Source organism: Charadrius vociferus, unplaced genomic scaffold, assembly GCF_000708025.1.
Source record: "Charadrius vociferus isolate BGI_N301 unplaced genomic scaffold, ASM70802v2 scaffold147, whole genome shotgun sequence".
Taxonomy (NCBI): Eukaryota; Metazoa; Chordata; class Aves; order Charadriiformes; family Charadriidae; genus Charadrius; species Charadrius vociferus.
Window position 1 is genome coordinate 8651772 of NW_009649570.1, and position 21105 is coordinate 8672876.

At 37.7% G+C, this 21105-nt stretch overlaps 1 protein-coding gene across 1 annotated transcript in view; it reads right to left on the minus strand.

Moving 5' to 3' along the window:
- Positions 1 to 21105, minus strand: part of NBEAL1 (neurobeachin-like 1) — a 67158-nt gene that overhangs the window by 34277 nt on the left and 11776 nt on the right. The window contains 12 exon segments of the mRNA XM_009890256.1: positions 2590 to 2679; positions 3637 to 3722; positions 4654 to 4957; positions 6304 to 6423; positions 7024 to 7156; positions 8873 to 9453; positions 9559 to 9657; positions 11179 to 11262; positions 12702 to 12788; positions 16238 to 16344; positions 17284 to 17590; positions 19163 to 19248. Coding sequence (XP_009888558.1) covers positions 2590 to 2679; positions 3637 to 3722; positions 4654 to 4957; positions 6304 to 6423; positions 7024 to 7156; positions 8873 to 9453; positions 9559 to 9657; positions 11179 to 11262; positions 12702 to 12788; positions 16238 to 16344; positions 17284 to 17590; positions 19163 to 19248 — 2084 coding nt within the window.

The following is a 21105-nucleotide window of genomic DNA, read 5'->3' on the forward strand; positions in this document are numbered from 1 at the left end:
GCATCTGTGCTTAAATCATGTTCCTGCAAGATTTCAACTTCAGGCATTTAAAAAAATAATAAAATTGGATTATTTTTTTTTTAAGTAACTTTACACATACCTCAACTCTAAGCCTCTTTTTAAAATTCAAGTCTCCTAAGCCATCTTTTCTCCCCGCTCCTCACAAGCAAGGATAGCATGAGACTTAAACCTTAGCACAAGAAGCATTGTTTGAACACATTAAAATCACAAGATCTCTTGAAGTGATTCACAATGCCACTTAGAAAACCAGGGTCTCAGCAAGCTAACCAGAGACACCTAATCAGTTGCTCAGATTAGTCCAATGAAAACTATTGCGCAGTAAAATTTTAACAGCCAAAAAATGCCAATATCCTGTAGGCCAGTCTATTAACATGGGCTATCACTCTCCCTTCCCAGTCACAAAGGTTGGGGAGAAGTGGAAAAAATAATCTTTTTCTTTTCCATCGTTTTCTACTTTTTCAATCATTACTCTGCCCATTTGTCTTTATGATGCCCCCTCTCCAGCCCATGTTTATTAAGGTGAATTTAACAAAATGGAACAGTTAAATTAAGAAAGCTTTTTAAAATCTGCAAAATTTCTCATGGATGAAGATTTCTACATTTGTTGAGTGAAACAAGAGGCACCACAGACCTGCAGCTTTTGGAAACAGAAATCAACTTAAAGTTGAAAACCAGAATTTGTCTGAACCACAAGACAGCAGTAACTGTAACTCCTTCTAAGTTGTACCTATCTCCTCACAAGCTCCAGAGCAGCTCTTGTGTTTTTTCTGCACACTAGTCCTCAAGAGGGTGCTAAACCCCATCACGTTTGTTAATGAGTGATTCTCCTAAAACTTGAACTTATAATATGCTTTCCCATATCGCTAGAGCTATCACCCCACTACTGGGTGAAGAGAACAAATTGCAGTATTTTCAAAGTATTCATATCATAGCAAAATTAACTAGCAAGTGTCTGAATTTTCTTAGCATTAAATTCCACAAGTCAGCATATGCACAGTGTAGCTCCAACATTTCCTTATTAATTAGTTCGCTAGTACAATTGATTGTTCACTGTTCTTAAAAAAAAAAAAGCAGTTAATATTTATTCATTCATACGTTTTTCCTCAAGACAAAAAAAAAAGATGTCTATTCTACTGACAATTTTTCTACACTCAGACTTCGGATTTCCTTTTTTCTCAAAGCTAAGAGCCCTTAATCAAAGATTCTGCCTATAAAACAGAACTGGATGTATTCTATCTAAATTTAAAAGAAATAAATCCTCATTCATGTCACTGTTTCTGAATCAAACTCTGACACTCCAAATAACTTCACTTCCTCATGGACAGAGCTGCACCTGACTGATTTTTGACATTAATATGTGTTAGTGATCAGGGAACAAATAAGCAGACAGGTACACAAAGTTATTTATTAAGCTGGTGTGCATTTCATGGTTTCCAACTCCTCTCTGTGAACGAGCAAGTAGAAGACCATTTGCTATTTTACACGAAGACATCTAATGGACAAATAACTTGCCTAGATGGTATTCTGTTTCTGAAGCACCATGAAAGTCTAAACCATTAATACTAAATCTCATTGGCAGTGTTGAGTTGACAAAATTGCGAGCTCTAATTTTACACTATAACGTCAGATCTGACCTGTCAGTGGCCTAAGACTAAGGAATTAACTGATTAACCAGAAGGATGTAAGAATTCTATGTGTTGGTTAAGAAAACAAACAGAAAAACCAAACAAAATACAGGACAGTTTTGCTATAATAGAATGTTTGAGCAGGAGACTAAAAACAGGTTTAGCCAGAAAATCTTAAATATTAAGTTCCAATACTAATATAGCAGTAGTGCTGCAATTACAACCACTAGCAAAAGTTAAACAAAGGTGATTTGAATAGCCTGTAAGAATCAGAAATCCCAATGTATCCAACAACAAGGAAAAAATATCGGACAATTAGTGTATAGCAGAGACAGAGTAAGGTATAACGTGATGGTGAATATTTCATGTTTTCTCTGAGGTAAGGCTATTGGACTGTGAGACCATCTAGTCCTGTCATCCACAAACCAAAAGATAACTAGATTAACTTATCTCCTAAAAAAACACTAGATTCTTGTAATATTTTAACTCCATACTTTGTTTTTTGCTGAAGTTAGACTGCAATTCAATAATATTTTTTCTATGACTAACACAGCAAAAGTCACAAGTGTTAACTTAGCCCTACTAATCTTTTTCTAATTCAGAGTTTAAGACTGCAAGAAAACCATGACAGAATCCCCTAGAGACGATAAAATGCTTTCAATACATAACATGCATTGAACAGATTATGAAGAGTAGTCAGCTACCACAAAATATCTTAATGCATTCTATGACATTAAGAGCAGTAGCCCTTGTAAGTTCTCAATAAATGTAATGCAATACTACTCCAGCTACAGCATTCACCCATTATTTCTCATTACAAAAGCTGTATTTGCTAAACGTCATTTGCATTATGATAATAACTTCCAGCACTCCAAAAGTTAGGTGAATATATACAACTACTCTCTTATTTACATCAGGTTCTGCTTCTTCAGTACTCATTTACCTTGATGTCCCAGTTCACTACTTTGTTTCCAGTTAGTCTTCCATGTAAAAGATTTGCAGACAGGTCAAGACAAATTGGGTTTCTGCAGGCCTGTTAAACAAATTAAGAGGCTACAATATCATTTTGGAAACAAGTTACAGATCCCTGAACACATTTCTGAATGATGATATGTTGATGTGTTTCAGGGAGTTAGTGTGTCGATATTAAAGTATTTAAACAATTTGGAACTCCTGAAAACTCATGAAGTTCCACAAGGCCAAGCGCAAGGTCCTGCACGTGGGCTGGGGCAATCCCAAGCACAAATACAGGCTGGGCAGAGAATGGATTGAGAGCAGCCCTGAGGAGAAGGACTTGGGGGTGTTGATGGATGAGAAGCTCAACATGAGCTAGCAATGTGCGATCGCAGCCCGGAAAGCCAACCGTATCCTGGGCTGCATCAAAAAAAGTGTGGCCAGCAGGTGGCGAGAGGTGATTCTCCTCCTCTACTCAGCTCTTGCGAGACCACACCTGGAATACCGTGTCCAGCTCTGGAGCCCACAACATAAGAAGGACATGGCCCTGTTGGAGCATGTTGAGAGGAGGGCCACAAAAGATTATCAGAAGGGCTGCACACCTCTCCTGTGAAGACAGGCAGAAAGAGTTCTCCTATGAGGACAGGCGGAGACCAGTTTCCACTGGCCTAGTGGAAAGTGTCCCTGCCCATGACAGGAGGGTTGGAACTAGGTGATCTCTAAGGTCCCTTCCAACCTAAACCATTATATGATTCTATGATCATATATGTTATCTTAGATTTGACATTCACAATTGTACAAGATAATTCTGTCCTTTTGCTAAACAAGAACAAAACCTACTGGCTCTGCACAAGACTACAGTTTAAGAAAGCTCTCACTGCTCTTTATCTTCCCATAATAACCACAGTGTAAAGATGGCACACTCACCTGTTCTATGAAACAGCAATAGCAAAGCAAAAAAAAAGCACCATCTAGAACATATTCTGAAATTACTGTACACTGTGTAAACAAAGAGAAATTATGTATTGTTTCATACCTTTGGTGTATAATGAAGCAGCACCTTACTGGGGAGATCTGCTACTTCAGCCTCTTGAGACTTCCATGGAGTTAAACAGTTTGGGCCTATTGAAAAAAAAGTAAGTTACAGATAAAATTATATATTTATAACATAAATATTTAAGAGTCCACTGGATATTGATGTTGACCTTCATAACTTTTATAATACTATACTTTGTTGCAACAACAAATAGGACACTGAACCATACCTACGAGACATGCTTTGAAGTAATCTTTATGACTTAAATCACACATTCAATATGGTCTGCTTAAAAAGAAAATATAAAAAGCTAAAATATACAAAGACAGGGGGTTTTTTATACATTCAAACAGCTCTAATGTTTCTCTCTTTATAAATTCCTATCTCATATTTGTCACCAATCTCTCTGTTATTAAGAGCAAATGTCCAGAAAATTAATAATCTTCAAGATAGTTTTGTTTAGTAATACAAAGTATTTTCATTAAATGATGGAAGTGTTTTTATGCTAATCTCTAACAACCTCAAGTCATTATGGAACTTAACACCTTAACACCTTGAATTGTAAGACACAGCTTATCAGAATATTTTTTTTCAAAATGCCCCCTTAATATTAATTCTTGTGGAAAAATGCTCAAGCATAAATCACCTTTAAGTGGCCTATCAAAACAAGGGCAATACTTCAAAGAGTCTTAACTGTAAACTCACATGTGAGCAAACAGTAGCAAAAATTAAGTACTTACAAGTGAAAATACTACCTAACATTTTGATTTTGGCAGGTCTGGACCTATGATAAATAGATGAGCTTATGCAAACATAACATTTTAAATAAAACTTCATAAAATACTTCTCATTCCATTTTCAGCTTATTTGTTACAAGGGCCTCTCACTTAGGTCAGCTCTGCAGTTCTTCTGGATTGTAACTTCTTCACTATGTGTCAGTGTAAAGCAAAGCTCAGTGGGGTCTTGTCCATAACTGATCCCTTTTATCCCACTAAAACCAGTAAAATCACCACTTACCTGCTAAATATAATGCTTTCACCTGAGGAGGTTGCAGTGCTTCATGAAAGATGATAACTGATCCAAGTTGGCCCTCCAAAGATGTTGGACATCCCCATTCGCTGTCCTGAGTCCCTGCTGAGATCATCTTAGTGATAAGCTCTGGTTTTCCAAGCATCCCACCCCAACTTCCTGTAGAGAGAATGCCCCCAAGTGATGTCCGATGGGGCATAACAGGGGAGGAAAAAGGTGGATCCGGTATCTGAGATGGAGGAGGAGTTGTTGTTCTTTGACCAGCTGAACCAATGCAGCAAGAAATAAAGGACTGGAGAGTCACACATGGAAGAAAAAACAAAACACATACTGTAAATCTAACCTCCTATTTTCACAGTTTACAAAGTAAATCTGAAGACTATCTCTAGCAAAACTGAACTAAATAAATTAAACGAAGAGCAACAAGTTCTGGCATGCCCTGAAAAGAAGCAATTCAGCACAAGCCAAAAAAAGAGCATATACTTTCCACAACAGCAGAGAGTGCTCTTTCTCCAATTAAGAGCAATTTGGTCACCTGAACTGTTGTATGACTGGCAGGAGCAGAGCCAGGAAGGACAGTGCTCCAGATACCCGATAAACACTCCTCTTCTGGATTATATTCCAAAATACTAGCTCATATACTGTACATTTCTCATATCAGTTACTTCACTAAAATAGATGCTCTCGTGGGAAGCTTACCTGCCCTACTTTCAGCTACCCTTGATGTTTGTAGTGCTTATTCTACAGATGGGCCAAAATCCAGAGTTTTATCTCACAATGGAAGTTACATTTACTCTCATTTTTTAAGTGTTACTCCGATTTTACTATGACTGTGTCCAATTTAAGTGTTTGTTCAACATATTTAACAAATATCAAATTAGGATTTACAAAAGAGCAAAGAATGTTCAGTGTTGTAGCCTGATTTAGAATGGAATTGTTCCACAAAAAGAATGGACAATGCTTACAAAGAAAACTAAACATGACATACACTTAATTTTGATGGCTATGCGTTTTTTTTAGGCTAAACGTGTACACATTTGAAATGGTTAGATAAACTGCATGCAAACCGCTTATCCAGCTAACAAAGCAGGTATAAGATTAGCATACTAAGGGAATCACAGAATCACAGAATTTTCAGAGTTGGAAGGAACCTCTAGAGATCATCTAGTCCAACTCCCCTGCTAAAGCAGGATTGCCTAGAGCACATTGCTCAGGAACATACAGAAAATACAAGTAAAAAAAGTTACTGCTGAAAACAACAGGGAATATTCCTCTTCGAGTACCATCACACCAATCCTATTGGCAGAGGTGTGATTTATTATGATTCATTCATCATAAATCGTGTCAGTATGCTCAGGTAATTATGTTGCAGAAAACCTCACAATCTAATCAAGGCTATCTGTTGGGTTTTTTTATTTCGTTTTTAAACTGACATGATTAAACCAGCGTTAATTAATGGTTAATTATACTCAATATTGATACTTTGGACACTGTCCAAAGTTGAGCAGAAGCTTATTAGCAATAGGCTAAGCTATCTTAAACTCTTACACAATTTCCAAATTAAAAAAAGCCAACTATGTTCTCACTGTTCTGTGAGAACTCATCAGGACAGGGGTATGACTCAGAAGGCAAACTTACTTCATTCATGGCGGGGAATCGAAGTGGAGCAGAAACCTTCTGCTGTCCATTGACATAGATGTACACAAGGCTCTGACCAAAGGGCCTCTTTCCAGGCATGTGAACAATAGTTATGTTGTGCTGGTTAAGCAATATAAAATAATTAAGTCATTATTAAAAAACAGTGAAATAACTGCGTGGAAACACTTAAATTAATCTCTATTAATCTCATGAGTAAACCACTTAAGAAAATAAATCCAAAGCATCGACCAGAAGATAAGACCACCTGTAAGTGGCTTCCATTTTAAGGTAGTTTACATGTAAACAGGTTTTTGAAGGGAAAGGGAACCCTCAATTCTTGCAGTCTGAGGTGTTCTTATGGGAATAGAAAAAGGCAAGGCAGAAACACAGTAGCACATTTTACTCATTCACAGAGCACCACAGCCACATATGCTTGTTATAATTTAATATAAAAAAATCTGCATGTTAAAAAATCTCCAGGCACAATGCTGTAACCAGAATGTCAATAACAAATGTCTAACATAGGCATAATTTAACTCAATCAACCACTAATCTACATGGAAATTGCTTGCATTATTTGAGATTAGATCTGTTATTACACAATAAATTGTTTAAATATGATAAAATAGACCATTTGTAACACAACCAAAAAAAGTGAACTTCGACTTCTGAGCTAACATTACTATCCTAAATAAGGTGTTTTTCAGTATCAAATCTTACCCAGAGAGAGTCAAAAAAACAATGGTCAGGCAGCATCACTGTTGCATATTCCCTCTTTGTGCAAACTGCAACCACCAATACCCCAGAGTACGTAATAAATGCTTCAAAACCCATACCACTTCCTGTAAAAAAGCTACAGAGAAAGACAACAAAACACACAATCAAGGACTTTCTTCATCAAAACTACTGGAAATCACCTAACAGTGCATTCAGTAAGGAGAGAACCAACTTAAAGCCATTTGTCACTGGTTCAGTATTTGGCTGTTACTCTTGTTTCAAAAAAAACAAAACCAAAGACAAAGAACTGCCTCAAGGAAAGGACTCCAAGGCACAGGACACAGAGGCCAAAGGTGATCTCAAAGCAGCTTGTTGCCATCCATCTCTTACATGAAAACATAACGTTGGTCACAACAAATAACGCTTCAGTTCAACCCACACAGCTTAAGCTGGTTCTGTTGCAAAGTCCTGCCTGCTACAGTCTCTAGAAGCTACAATATTGTAATAAAGAAGAGACTGGTCTGCAGCCTGTGCTGTTTTCTATCAACTAAATTGTGTCTGTCAGCCCTTGGTAAAGCTGTCAATATTGAAAAACCTTTTATTTTTTAAGCATTTGAATACAAAAATTACATATAAATTGCGAACTGCTATCAAAACCTGTTAGACACCCTTGGGTACCATTATTCCAAGTGGATGCACGAACTACGGTACTCTCAAATACCTGCATCTATCAATATAAAAACACAAACACACCCACAGAGAGCATGAATATTATAGAACACCTCAACAGACATAAGCTGCTTACAATGAAACACTGTAAAACATAAAATCATTAAAAATTGATCTAGCTGCTCAGTTGTGTGTTTAACACTTCGAGGTGAAACTGGAATTTTAATTTAAAAATTTCCTCTTTTTTGTATTAATTTCAATACACTACTGTTTTAGCTTTCCAAAACTAGAATAATGTCTTCAAAGTTGTACATAAAATGATAGAAAACCAGTCAGTTATTAGCATAATAGCATCACATTGAAATCCAATTGCAGCTTTTTTACTTTGTAGTGCAATTCCACCCCAGTTTTCTAGAACTACAGTCTACTCAAGATCTTTAGTGGGACACACTGACAAACTCTGGAAACAGTGTTGTGGCAGTTGATCAGGGCTGTGCTATACAAATACATAGGGCAGCACAGAAACCCAAGGGGTCTCCACCTGCCACCACGGTTATTAATAAACCAAAGTAACACTCTAAGATACAGGGGGTTTGAAAATACTAATTCTGTTATGACTAGAATTGCATTCTTCAACATTTCCCTGAAACTGCAGTGCAGTAAAATGGACTGAAGCGAGCAAGAAATGCTTCAACTGGTATTCCCCCAAACTGCATTTTGTTTGCTGCTGAATGTTAGCACCCAAAAAGTTAAATTATATCAAGAACCATCCACGTCAATATCTACTATTTAAGCAAATGAAGGTGTTCTTTTCATCGCACTTTCATATAGGAAACAGATTTCATTACCTTTACAGGAAACAGTGTTCTGTTTTGGGGTGTTGGGTTTTTTGCCCCCACCTTTTTTTGTTGTTACTGTTTTGTTTGCTTGTTTAAGCTATGAACCTGAACACAATTTGGAGTTATAGATATTGAAACTGTAGACAAGAAAGCATTATAACTGAGAAACTACATGCTTATTTCTGTAAAACTGCCTGGCTTTGGTGACAGATGAATCACAAACTAAGCGCTATATATTGCATTCTACAAACATAAGGAGAAGTACCACATGTCATAGGGTACCATATGCTGCAGGGAACAGTTGACAGAAATTTGTGCTGTTGAAGTAGTTATAGTAACTATACCTATAGAGTTGCTTCCTCTTGCCACTTTTGCTAGTTGTGCTAGGGTCCACGCTGTCCTGGTCAAGGCAGAGCCAAGCGTTGAAAGAAAATGCAGAGCCTGGCCACTTATGAATCGATGGAACAGCAATTCCAGCCATGCTGTGGTACAAGTTGAAATACTGCAAGGCACTAGCCATGCCCTGCTTCCGGGCCATTGCTAGAATGGCTCGCATCACTGGAACAACATAGGGGTGAGCTCGTTTTGGTTCCTCAGTCCTCAGGAGCCGTATTAGTTGGAGCAGCTCTTCTGAGCCCATTGACTGGCTCCCCAAAGAGCCTAGAATGGCAATCAGGTTCTCTGCACAAGTACAATGGAGCGCGGAGTGGGAATTTAGTGTCTCAATGATACGGATGACCATGTTCGCATTGACACACGTGGCACGACTCTGTCTGTTAATACAGCAGATTCGCCTCAAGCAATTTGAGATGAAAATCTGCAGGTCATGTGACTCGAGTTCTGGAAGCCACTGGATAAGCAGCAATAAAGGCTGGACATTACTAATGCCTAGTAGCCCAACAGCCATGTGGTCACCTTCAACAGCCTGAAAAACAGCAGAGAACTCAGACATGAAATACAATAAAATAGGGCTACAAATACTGTTGAAAAAAATGTCAGTGTTTGAGCATTCAAAGCAAGCACATCTCACCATATTCATGAGTTCTTCCAGCAATTCCTGTGAGGGCTGACCCAGTGATTTTAGTACCTCATATATGTGTGAATAACCAATCCTTTCCTTGAAGACCTCCTGAGGATAAAAATCCCAGTCTCACTAACAAATAAAATGGACAAAAAATGCTCATCTACTGCAGCAGGTTCTAATTTAACACAATATTAGACACAAAATAATTAGAATGCAAGAAAAATACTTTACAGGCTAGAAATCTCTTTTTGATAGTACGTCCATTGTGCTACCTCTAGCATGCTGCAGATGAGAAAGATCTCACTGCAGCATGCAGATAAAGAAATTAAAGATCGAAGTTTATTTTAATAATTACCTATACAAGAATATAATTGTTTTGGTATAATAAAAATGTTAATTCTATCACAAAATACTACTATCTTAATTTTTTAACACAAACCATAGCATGAAATGAAGTGATTACATCAAGAATTAGAAGTACTCGGATATTCATTTTTGAGTGAAAGATTTACCTAGACCAGCTTGATTAAACGCCACCCATCCCAAACACTTCAAAAATCACAAAAGTGTTTCAAGAAAGTTTTTCTGAAAACTAATTGATTTTACATGAAGAAAAAAAAATAATCAAGCAGTAAAATCCAAACTGTAGCATCCATTTATGGTTAAGCTAGAAAACAGCCAACACATCATATGGAATAGATAGTCTTCTGCCGACTATATTCTGCACTGAAATTAACTTTTTTTTTTTTTTAAAAAAAGGATGAATCTGTCAGCAGAAGCAAGATGACTGGTTAAGTAAATACAGTAAGAAAAAATGCATATGCTGCACTGGAAGTACAATTGAACACTTTACTGACCCTTTACGAATCACAGCCAGTCCCCACCTCCGACATACAACTCTTCCCAGGCTTTCCAGAGTCAGTGGAGAAATAAGCACTCTGAGTAATGCTCTGGAGAAGCATAATTGACCCTGTCGTTTCTCACTCAGACTGTACTGCAAGTAGCAACCAAATCAGGTGACTCCCACTCTTCCTTTAGCCTCCACATCCCTTTCCCTGTGCCAAGACTAGGGAATCATTCAACCACGCTGTCAATCTAATGAACTCAGTAATCTAAGAATAAATACACTATTTTTCTGTGGGCATAGCTTCCAGTCAGATTCACAAACTAACCACAACCTATCCATTTATCAAACCACAAGAATAACTACAAAGGAAGGGCAGGGGAATGGCAAGAACGCTATTTGGACCACAATACCACCTGGGTTAGTTTAAAGCCATGATAAAACTACAATACAAACTCCTGCCTGAAAATTCCTGCAAATACTCATTAATTCTACCCCACGTATTCTGGGACAAGTAACAACGTAATTCCTTTACAAAGGTTCCAACTGCCATTAACACTCTGATCTTCCAGTTTTGATAGAAAGATGGCTCAGCGTCCAGCCATTAGACACACATAAAGGGATAAGGGAAGTTAATCAGGTATTCCTATCTGGCAGGAATGTGTGACCACAATCTGCTCATCTTCATTAGCAAGACTCATCAAGACATTGTGATAAAAACACTAACTAGGAACACCATCAAAAAACCTACTGCAACCAGACTTCTGCATATATACTGTTACCTTAGCAGCTGGAGACTTGTGCATTACTGCTGTGAGGGCTTGAATGGTTGATACTGCCAAGCGGTCTATGTGTCCCTGAAACACCTGAAAGTAGCAGGTACAGAAGTTATATAAAAGTGCGCAAAGACAGTTCAGCTTCAAAATCAATACTGTGCCCTCCTGCCAGGAGGAAAACCACAAGTTTGCCAACATGCTTCAAAAATCATCTCCCCACCAGTCGAGATATCGTAACCCCACGGCTTACAAGGAATCACACAAGAGTAGACAACTAGCCACATACTTCAAGAGGAGAGAAGCATTCACAACACACATTGCACTTCAAACATTCTGATGGACAAACAGGTTTTCCTCATGCGGCTAATGGACAACCTCAAGAGGGAGGGAGGAAAACAAATTAGGAAACCTCTTGCAGTATGTGTGTGTGTGCGCTGCCGGACAATGAGGCACCTGCAGTTCATATAAAGTTTTCTTTTTCAAGCTCCTACACGCCAATGCAACACACACACACACACACACAAATTATAAGAGATAATTCACACGAGCACGCTAAGGTGGCTGCCTCACCCATAGCCTCATCACATTGATCAACATCTCTTTTTCCAATTCAAGTCATCTTTTGAGGGTTTTTTTCCTAGAATTCTTGTTTCTATTGATATTTCCATGGTGGTTTTAAGGACAAAAAACTTTGGAACACTATCAGTAAACCTAATTAGCAGAACTGTGCAAACAAACATAGTTTCATCATATCTGAAATATTATATGCATATCAGACATATTTCAAAAATGAAACATCAAGAATCAGAAGACAGTGTTAGATGTGAAGAAACATTTACATGCGGTTAGAGTGTCGCACTGAGTTTCTAAGAAAGCCAAAGCTATTAGTTAGAATCACAATTTGTAGATTCCCTTACCTTGTATTTAGCATTTCTTTATATTTTTAACCAGAACAAATCATTCTACTATAAAATTAATACAACAACAATTTGCATTTGAAAGTTTCCACAATATTTTGGGAAAAATTAAAGCAACAGGCTATTCCTACCTCCCTGATTCAGCCTGTCCATTGTTTTGTGAACATCTGTTCTTGGTGACAAGCAAAGAATCAGGACATCAAATACAACCATTGAGATTCACAAACAAGGCCCCAGAATCGAAAACACCACAGTGCTGAGACAAAGAAGCAAAAAAGAGGAAAGGGAGGAGAAAAAAAAATCACCACCAGGTTGATAGAATTTATTTGGATTCCATTCATGTACTTCACCTTTTCCTTAAAAGAAGCATAACTGAGGCTCAATCTATCGCAAATATCTGCAACTTGAAGCAGACAAATAAAACTGAGGTTGAATTGAATCTGTTAGCCAGAAAAAATATTTTCCAGAGACAGGAAATAGTGATGTGTGCAGCAACACAAGTTCATCTTGCTGCAGCAGGCTTAGAGGATGGTTAAGGTGAAGCACAGGAATCAATTTTCCTGTGATTGTGTCTTGAGTTCAACTGAAGCAAAATACAGGTTAGGTAGGTACCTGGTCCTCATTCATTTCTGTCAGTAATTTGTTGGCAAGGTCTTTCTCACTCTTGTCTGCCACTTTATTGTTAGCATTTAAAAACAGCTGTTAGGAACAGAGACAAGAATAATGGAAAGAATTGCATTAAACAGTTACCTGCAGCCAAACCTGTGGAGGCTGCCTTGGATTTGCATTTCACATAGAAAAAAAAGTAATTCTCACACTGGTGAGACACGAATGCTCCATTAATATTAGTCTTCTGTTAATTCTTACAATACTGAAGATTACATTGTATTTTTGCTAAATAGGAATCACTTCTCCCCCCCCAGAATTAAATGAAAATATGTAATTGCTGAGGCAAGGAAACAGATCTATCCGGAATTTATCCTAGTCACTGGCTTAGCAACCATGACTTCATTTACAATACGCAACACGACGGGAGGTTCTCAAAAATTTACTTGTAAGAAATAAAAACAATTGTGGGGCACTAGTAAAGAAATGGATACACGTTTCACCATTTTCCACTTATGTTTCATCCTAGGTGAAGGCTGAAGATACCTAGATACAATATTTTAACCTTCAAACAGCAACAGCATTTCTGGGGCACATAGTGTCTAGGACAGGAAGAAGGGTAAAACATCTCTGCCACCATCCTAAGAATCCGACAGGTTGTAAATAGCTTTAAATCAAACACACACCTATCTTGCATCTTCAGTTAAGAAACTGCTCTGCATATAGTAGCTGGATCCCTTGTCAGTTTCTGAATTTGCAAGTTTAAAGCTCACCCAAATATCTTCATAATAGATTGCAGTCACTTTGTGTGCAAAGTTTAGCTGCAACCAAATCAAGACTAAAATTTATCATCTTCTGGTTTTACATTCTGTTGAGGTATTAAAAAAAATCCCTGATCAAAATGTTTTAAAAGTCCCTTCAAAAAAAGAAAAAAAAGGAACACCATTTTCCTTTAGTGGGTAAAAACTAAGCTTTTGTCTTTTTTTTTCCCCCTCATAAATTTTGTTCCATTATCTGCTAGGTAGTCTCTCTGAAGAGGATCAACCTGAGAAATTAACTTCCATAAATTAGGGTAAACAGAAGGACAACATTCAAGATAATACTTTGACTCACACAGGTGTGAAAGCACATAGTTAGAAACACAAGTAATTTTGAACAGTACATCACAGTCAAGAGCACTTAACACTGCAGAATAATTATAATATGACTCAGAGGATTATAACATTAAGAAGTGGAAATAAGAACATTAAACAGAAGCAAATGCAGACATGCAAAAAAAGAAATCTAATTTTTCATATGGGTTACTTTAAGTCTGATGACACAAGTAAAATGGAAAAATAGATTTTATTACAATGTCCATATGGTTTTAATTCTTCTACTTAAAAGCTGTTTAGAAATTAATAATCTTTTTTAACCAGTCATACTGCTAGAGGTCATTGTGCTTTGCTCAAAGTCTGACTTCTAAGAGACTTTAACAGTTGAGAAAAGATTCCAGACTGACAAAGCAGCTTATTAAATGACTCTCACTATAGAATAAACACCTCCTGATACCTCTGAAGTACAGTCCTTCTTTGTGGACGTCACAGGCAAAAAGCAACATTCAGATCATTAAAACTTAACTGAGCAGTTTTGAAAAGCTTTTGTGCAGATCTGTAACCCTAGAGCATAGTTTAGGGAAGACAGGTTGCCCATAAGCCTTAAAACCAGCAAATATGAAAAAAAAGATTCAAACTTGAACTGCAAATGACTAAGAAGTATGTCTAGAAGTATGGCCTTGAATATCCAAAGATCTTTAGGATATCTACAGCAAAATAGCAGTACGGATTTTGTTTACCCCCTCCTTCCCATGGAAATTTCTTGCACTTCAAATTTGCTGAAGATCCAACAGCTTCCTGAGTTTCACACGGACTCTCCCGCTATCTGCGGAGCTGCTGAACGTGCTTTACACAGCTTGCTGGTGAACCCAGTGGCAAGATTTTCATAGGTAAATAAAAAATATGTAGAAATAGGGTCTCCACCCCCAGCTAATATGGCAAAATCTAATCCCACAGCTAAATTAATATTTGCTATTTGGCTTTGAAAAAGAATGGAGATACAGTATATTGGAAAATATAAATATACAACACCTTCCCAGCTTCCACTCTCTCCTCACTTCAGATCTTTGGGGGTATTTTGACTGTGAAAGGTTAAAAAACCACCCACTATGTAGCAAACTGGCAGCAGTGATATCCAACTAATCACAGTAATATGTGAGGCTGTATCACAGGAAAAAACCCTCAGAAGAGCGTACCTTATGACATACATACATACAGGCAGAATAAAAATAAAAGGATCAAGCTGCAAAAATAGAGTAGCTGTCCCTGCTTTCTTAAATTTCACCACTTGTTTATATGAGAGCAGGAACATAGCTAGAGTCTCCAGGAACAGGTAAACATCACACTGCTTGATGATTTAAGAAGAAACTAAAAAAGAAATTTCTTACACAGTACAAGGTCAGTACAAAAATAGGCACAGATTCCCAAACAGAGGAAGAGAATGGAAAGGTCGAACAATGTATTTTCAGAAGGAGATAAAAAACTACAAACGCTATTCAAAACACTTGTCGGTTGGCATTCAGCCACTGATTATAACTACAGTTAAGACATAATCCAAACACATTTATTTTTAATATATCACTGCACTGAAATATGTTCCAACTCAAAATCTACATGGATTTGAATCAAATTGCATACTGTAGCTAGCATTAAATTATCTAGCTTTAGAAGAGCTCAAAATAACTACGCCACCAACATATCACAAAAAGAGAAATAAAATATTCCACAGAGTTACATCATACCTGTGTTGTTTTTTGGACAGGGAAAAATGAAATCTACAAAGCAATCAGTGGGAGACACTAGCTTGCAAATTATGACCATCAGGGATTGAGATGAAAACACAACATCTACATAAACACTAAATCAAGAACAATCAAAGAACATTTGCAACAGCTTGAGCTCATGTTTTATGTCAGCTACACAAGACTCAAATATTTTGAAACACTTACAAAGGCACACCAGCAAGGTTTTTTTAAATGGAAAAAAATATGCCTCTGAAATTAGAATTCAGACCTCCATCTGGCAGCAGTTGTAAGTGACTTCCTAGCAACATAGTGACAGACTAGTAAAAAACAAAACAAAACAAAAATAAAAGGGGGGGGACGAGGGACAGGACTGATTCCAGTAACAACCTTGACAGATTTTAGAGAGTGAGTGGGGTCTGTAAAAGTATTTTGCTCAGGACTCAAAATATGCATTTGTTGTTTTAACCACAAGACAGACAAGAGACATCTCTACTTCAATAGAAATAAAAAGATTTTTAGAGCAACCTGGATCTTTCAGGTCTTTCATGGCATTAGTAGCTCTAACTGATGCAAAGTTTTACTTCCAGTATGCAGACACTATAAAATTACATCTAATTCAGAAGGACAGTATAAAGGTAATTGATATACCTGCAATATTACATGACAAGTTTTGTTAAGTTTTGCTTGATAAGGGAAAATTTACCTTGCAGTTCTGTAACAGTCGAATGAGATGCTCAAAGCAGTTACTGTTAAGGAAAATTGCCTGCAGAACAGGCCTATCTGTGCAGTCTAACATGGCTGTGATGGTATCTATAAAATTAAAACAGAACTAGCATCAAAGACAAAACACTTTCCAAATCCATTAAGCATTTTTTCAGCACATTACACAATAAATACAGGGGGAAAAATATACAAACTATATGCTACGAATTCTTTGATCAAGAACGACGTGCGTTTTAAGCACAGAGCACTAGGCCTAAAGCTAAACATTTTGATGCTGTAAAAATTATCATGTAACCTACTATATCTGGAGAAAAATTCAGCTACCAAATATCCTTGATTGCTTTATGGGCTCTGTTTAAAGTCATTACCATTTATGAGTACATAAGCAGCATGTCTTTTATTTGAAGCACACAAACATTTGCTTCCTCATCAAGCAATTACTCTGCATTCTATAAATTTCTTACACTACAAGCATTCATTACTGCCTCAGTACTATTCTTCAGTGTTCTGGGAAGTTTAGGAAAAGAAATACCTTTATTTATATTTACCACTCTGTACACCAAAGTGGAAAAAACTCCAAATCCTGAATTCTAATCTAATGACGTAAACCCAACTGTTTCAGACCATCAGCTTTGGCCAATGTTTACAATAATGCCTTTTGAAAAGCAAACTATCACAAAACAACCACTATATGGGTATTTTATTACAGACCCATCTTATTCTGTAATTATTAAGGTGCTGATGAGTGTCAGCTGTTGCCTAGCAAAAGTTTGTTTGGTTTTTTTCTTAACAGATAATGGCAGTCCATGAACCTTGACACTGTGACTATATGGTGTAGTGAATGATTAAACAAGAATACTTCTAAAGTACTGTCAATGAAGAAATGTTTGAAATTTTTCAATTGGTTAGCCAAGTCAACGTTTTTTGGTAGAACATTCAGTTACATTACTATCATGGTTCAGTCATGACTTGCTTCAGAGTTTTTATCAAGAGATATTTAAAGGAACTGCACAATAGGGTACTCACTCAGCATTTGGATTTGTAGTGCTATGAACCTGCTCTCCCACTGCCTGCATCGCCTTGAATTAGGTAAAGCTGAATGGTCTGAATTAAGTAACTTGAAATAGTTCTCCAATATTGTACTCGTCTCCACTTGCCGCTGGTCAGAGCTGCTGGTTAGAAGGATATGGACAACTTCTGTCAGGCACTTCAGAGTCAGCTCTGCCTTCCTGCTCACTTCCTCAGGGTTCCTGTCATCCCAGTTGTCACAGTCTGCTAAAACACGCATCAAGACTTCCATGGTGGCAGGAGATACTGCTTGAAGAGCATTCCTCTGAAACCCACAGAAGAAGAAAGTGATTAAGCAAAAAGTAATAATAAATAAATAAAATCCATTATCTTCAAACCAGCAGTTTCTATCTGAGTTATCTGATCACGCAACATGCATTATTATGTCTGTTAATGCCATGTAATTGTTAAATAAATATGAAATATTCTACTTGTATTACATCGATGGCTACAGATGAAATGTATCCCATCCTGTTCACTTAACTAGGCTTTCTTTTTCAAAGAGAATGCTTATAGGGAAAAGGAAATATAATTTAAATGCATGTTATAAAATTCATATAGGGTAGCCTTGATGAACTAATTCTAGGTAAATCTTCACTTGAATTTTCATTTTAGATCATGAGATTCATGATATTTTAAGGTTTTTGAAAAGAACATAATAATTAGCAGACGTTTGTCTGGGCCCTGAGTGCATTTCCCTCACCTCTCTTCCCGGGGGTCTGAGTGGATAGGCTCAGGGCCACCTTACGTCTGGAGCAGGAGCCCAGCCTCATAGAGAGCTTTGAGAAGCCTTGTCAGAGACTCCCTGCCTTCTCTAGGGAGCTGCATTCAAGCTGCAGCTCTCAACCTTTTACCTGCCTGAGCTACGCTGCAGTCCTGAGCTACGCTGCAGTCATGCCCATGCCTAGCCAGGTACTGTCTTGAACCTGACCCACAGACTTGACTGTCCAGGTTGATCTTAGACCTGTCTTATCACTACGGATGGGCCTGGCAACCACTGGACTCTTGACTGACCCTAGCTACCATCACTAGACCAAACCCCCACCCTGATATGCTGACCAGGCTTTCTGGCTTGATCTCAGGCTTCATCACGACAGACTTGTGATCTGCACCAGGTGATTCTGATTACTACCACCAGACCTGCTGTTCAGGTATAGTGAGACTGCATCTTTAGCCAGTGATGTCAACTGCCTCTGTCCACCTGGTCATCATGCTCAGTCTCAGCTTGCCTTCCCTGGTGGAGCAATGCCTGGCTTTGCTGATCTTGATAACATTTAAAAACTTTCTCTCTTCTGGATCATCAGAAGTAACATTTTTTTGTGACCAGACTAAGTAGCGCATTACAGTCAGCCAAGACAGTAGATGTTGGCTTTGCTGATGACGAACACCCTCTTTTCTTCACATTCTTTCAAATGTTTTAAACATCTTCCAAGCTATAAAGACCCTGTGCCTCTTACTGAAACAGCTTACTTCCAACGTTGCAAAGTAAGCTAGAAGAATTTCATGTGTTGATCTAAAACTTACATCTTTGCAGGTGGAAATTCCTAACCCAGTTACCCGTATTTTTTCTTTATGATATGAAAATATAACAGTAAGCTCATATGAATGCGTAGTTATTATAGACAGCAAATTTCTACTATTATTTGAAAGCAGGACCTGGCTTTTAGCATTTAGATACTATTGCACAGAATGACCCCAAACTTCATAAGACAAGCAAACAATTCATGGTCAATAATAAATTCTTCTCATTTATGGGTTATAGGTTATTTATAGGCCTTACACAATGAACAGGCATTTGGAGGCTTCAGCAGCTGGAAAGAGTTTAGAAAATCCTTACCTGACCACCAGCTACAATAGCTCCAAAGAGATGTAGCAGACAACATTTTAGGCTTTCTTTGAGATGTTCACTTTCTTGAAAGCATTCTGATTGGAGTAAATACAAATGAGAATTATTCCTTACTTTGGTCATGTAAATTGTACGAAGTTTTTCCTCTCAAAAAAACCCGCCAGTAAAAAAAATAAAAAACCTCCTCTACTCCCTGTCATCATGCAAATTGAAAAAAAATTTCAACTACATAATCTCCACTTTCTTTTACAGAAATCAGACACAAACACATCAATTCCAGCATTATCAAAGTAACACAAGACGACTGCGTTTACCAGGAATTCACAGGACCAGACTTCTAGCTTACACAAAATTTTTCATGCAGGCTGACAGAACTATAGACATACAAGAACTGTTGAGCTGATCCATAGTGTAAAATGAGCCCATTTTGTCCATTCTAATGAGAAACAGAAGGATGTGCTAACATGCAAGCAGTTAGCAAACATGACAAAGGTTAGAGAAATTTTGGCACAGAAAGTCTAATGCCATACGCAGTGCAGGTAGCTCAGAAAAACAGTCCCTGAGCTTGCTCCCTTTAAGCCAAACTTCCCAGGGAAGCCTGTGCAGGTCTGTAACCTTTCTAGCAATAGTCTCTTTAAGGACAATTATCTTGCATCTCTTCTCATGCCATATCTGATATAAATTAGTTATAAACAGCCTCAGGAACTCTTCTTAGCGATAGGTAGATCCTGGATATTGTTGCTATAGCAATAACACTAGATTCAAAGTAGCTGCAACAAACTACAAAGGATTTTTTTTTTAATTAACCATCGTAAAACTTCCAATTACTTTATGAAATAGAATTGATAATGACTCGGGTTTGTAAAAACTGAGATTTTAAACAAATAATAGAAACTGAAAAGCCAAGAATTTTATATTCCTTAAAATAATATAACCTTTAAGACAGTTACCAATTATTGGCAAGTAAGATTTCTGACTATATACTGAATGTATAAGCCTGTTTTAAAAGAAAATTGCACAGCTTGCTTTTTTTTTTTTTAAATCCAGTCTTCAAAGGAAATGAGGCTTAGATGATCACACTGCTGGTCTGCTAGTCCCACCACTCCCTTGAGTTTTAGCCTCTGAATCTTTTGCGGAACCTCAGACAAATTCAAAAGAGCAGTACCTAGCAGATTGTGAACAAATCATTAGGCCGGGTAGACCAAAAAAGCCTCAAATTAGGGCTGCCATGGCAGAATGTTTAAACCACATGCTCAGCATTTTTTTATTCTGTCTTTCTTGCCAGTTGGCCAACCAGCAGATGAGTGTCTGCCAGCTAACTGGTACTCTTGTAGCTCAGTCACAGTACATAATATTTAAGGGATTTAGAGGACCAGGGTGCAATGCGTTGAATGGGGAGGAGAAACCCTGCAGATGGCATTCCTCAGTACCAGCTTTTAGAGTGGGTTTCCAGCGCTCTGGCACAAAGATAATGACATTTTACTGGCATCAGCTCTTTGGTCTTTTTGGCAACTAGCTTATTTTACATACACACACAAGGAATCTCGAGGAACAGGAGGACTATGGGACTTCAACCTAGAGAAACTAAATTCGTAAATGCTACCACTCTGGGAATAGAACCTTCCCCTTTTTATTTTCAATTAAAGCTGAGTAAACACATAGCTGCAAAAAGGGCTGATTTCACTCACATCCCCAGCCCCCCAGCATATTCCTGCTACTGCTGCTTCAATTCTGTTGGCACTAGCACTTTGGTGTGCTACACTGGTAAACTAGCTGGGCATCCCACCTTCCCCAAGATTTAAGTACAGAACATGGCCACATAAGTCCTCCTTTTCCACACAGCCAATTTGTAATTGTAAGAACGCATGAATGCCAAAGGAGCCATCATGATATTTAATGACTTAACCAGACACAAAACAGAGCAGTTTCCCAAA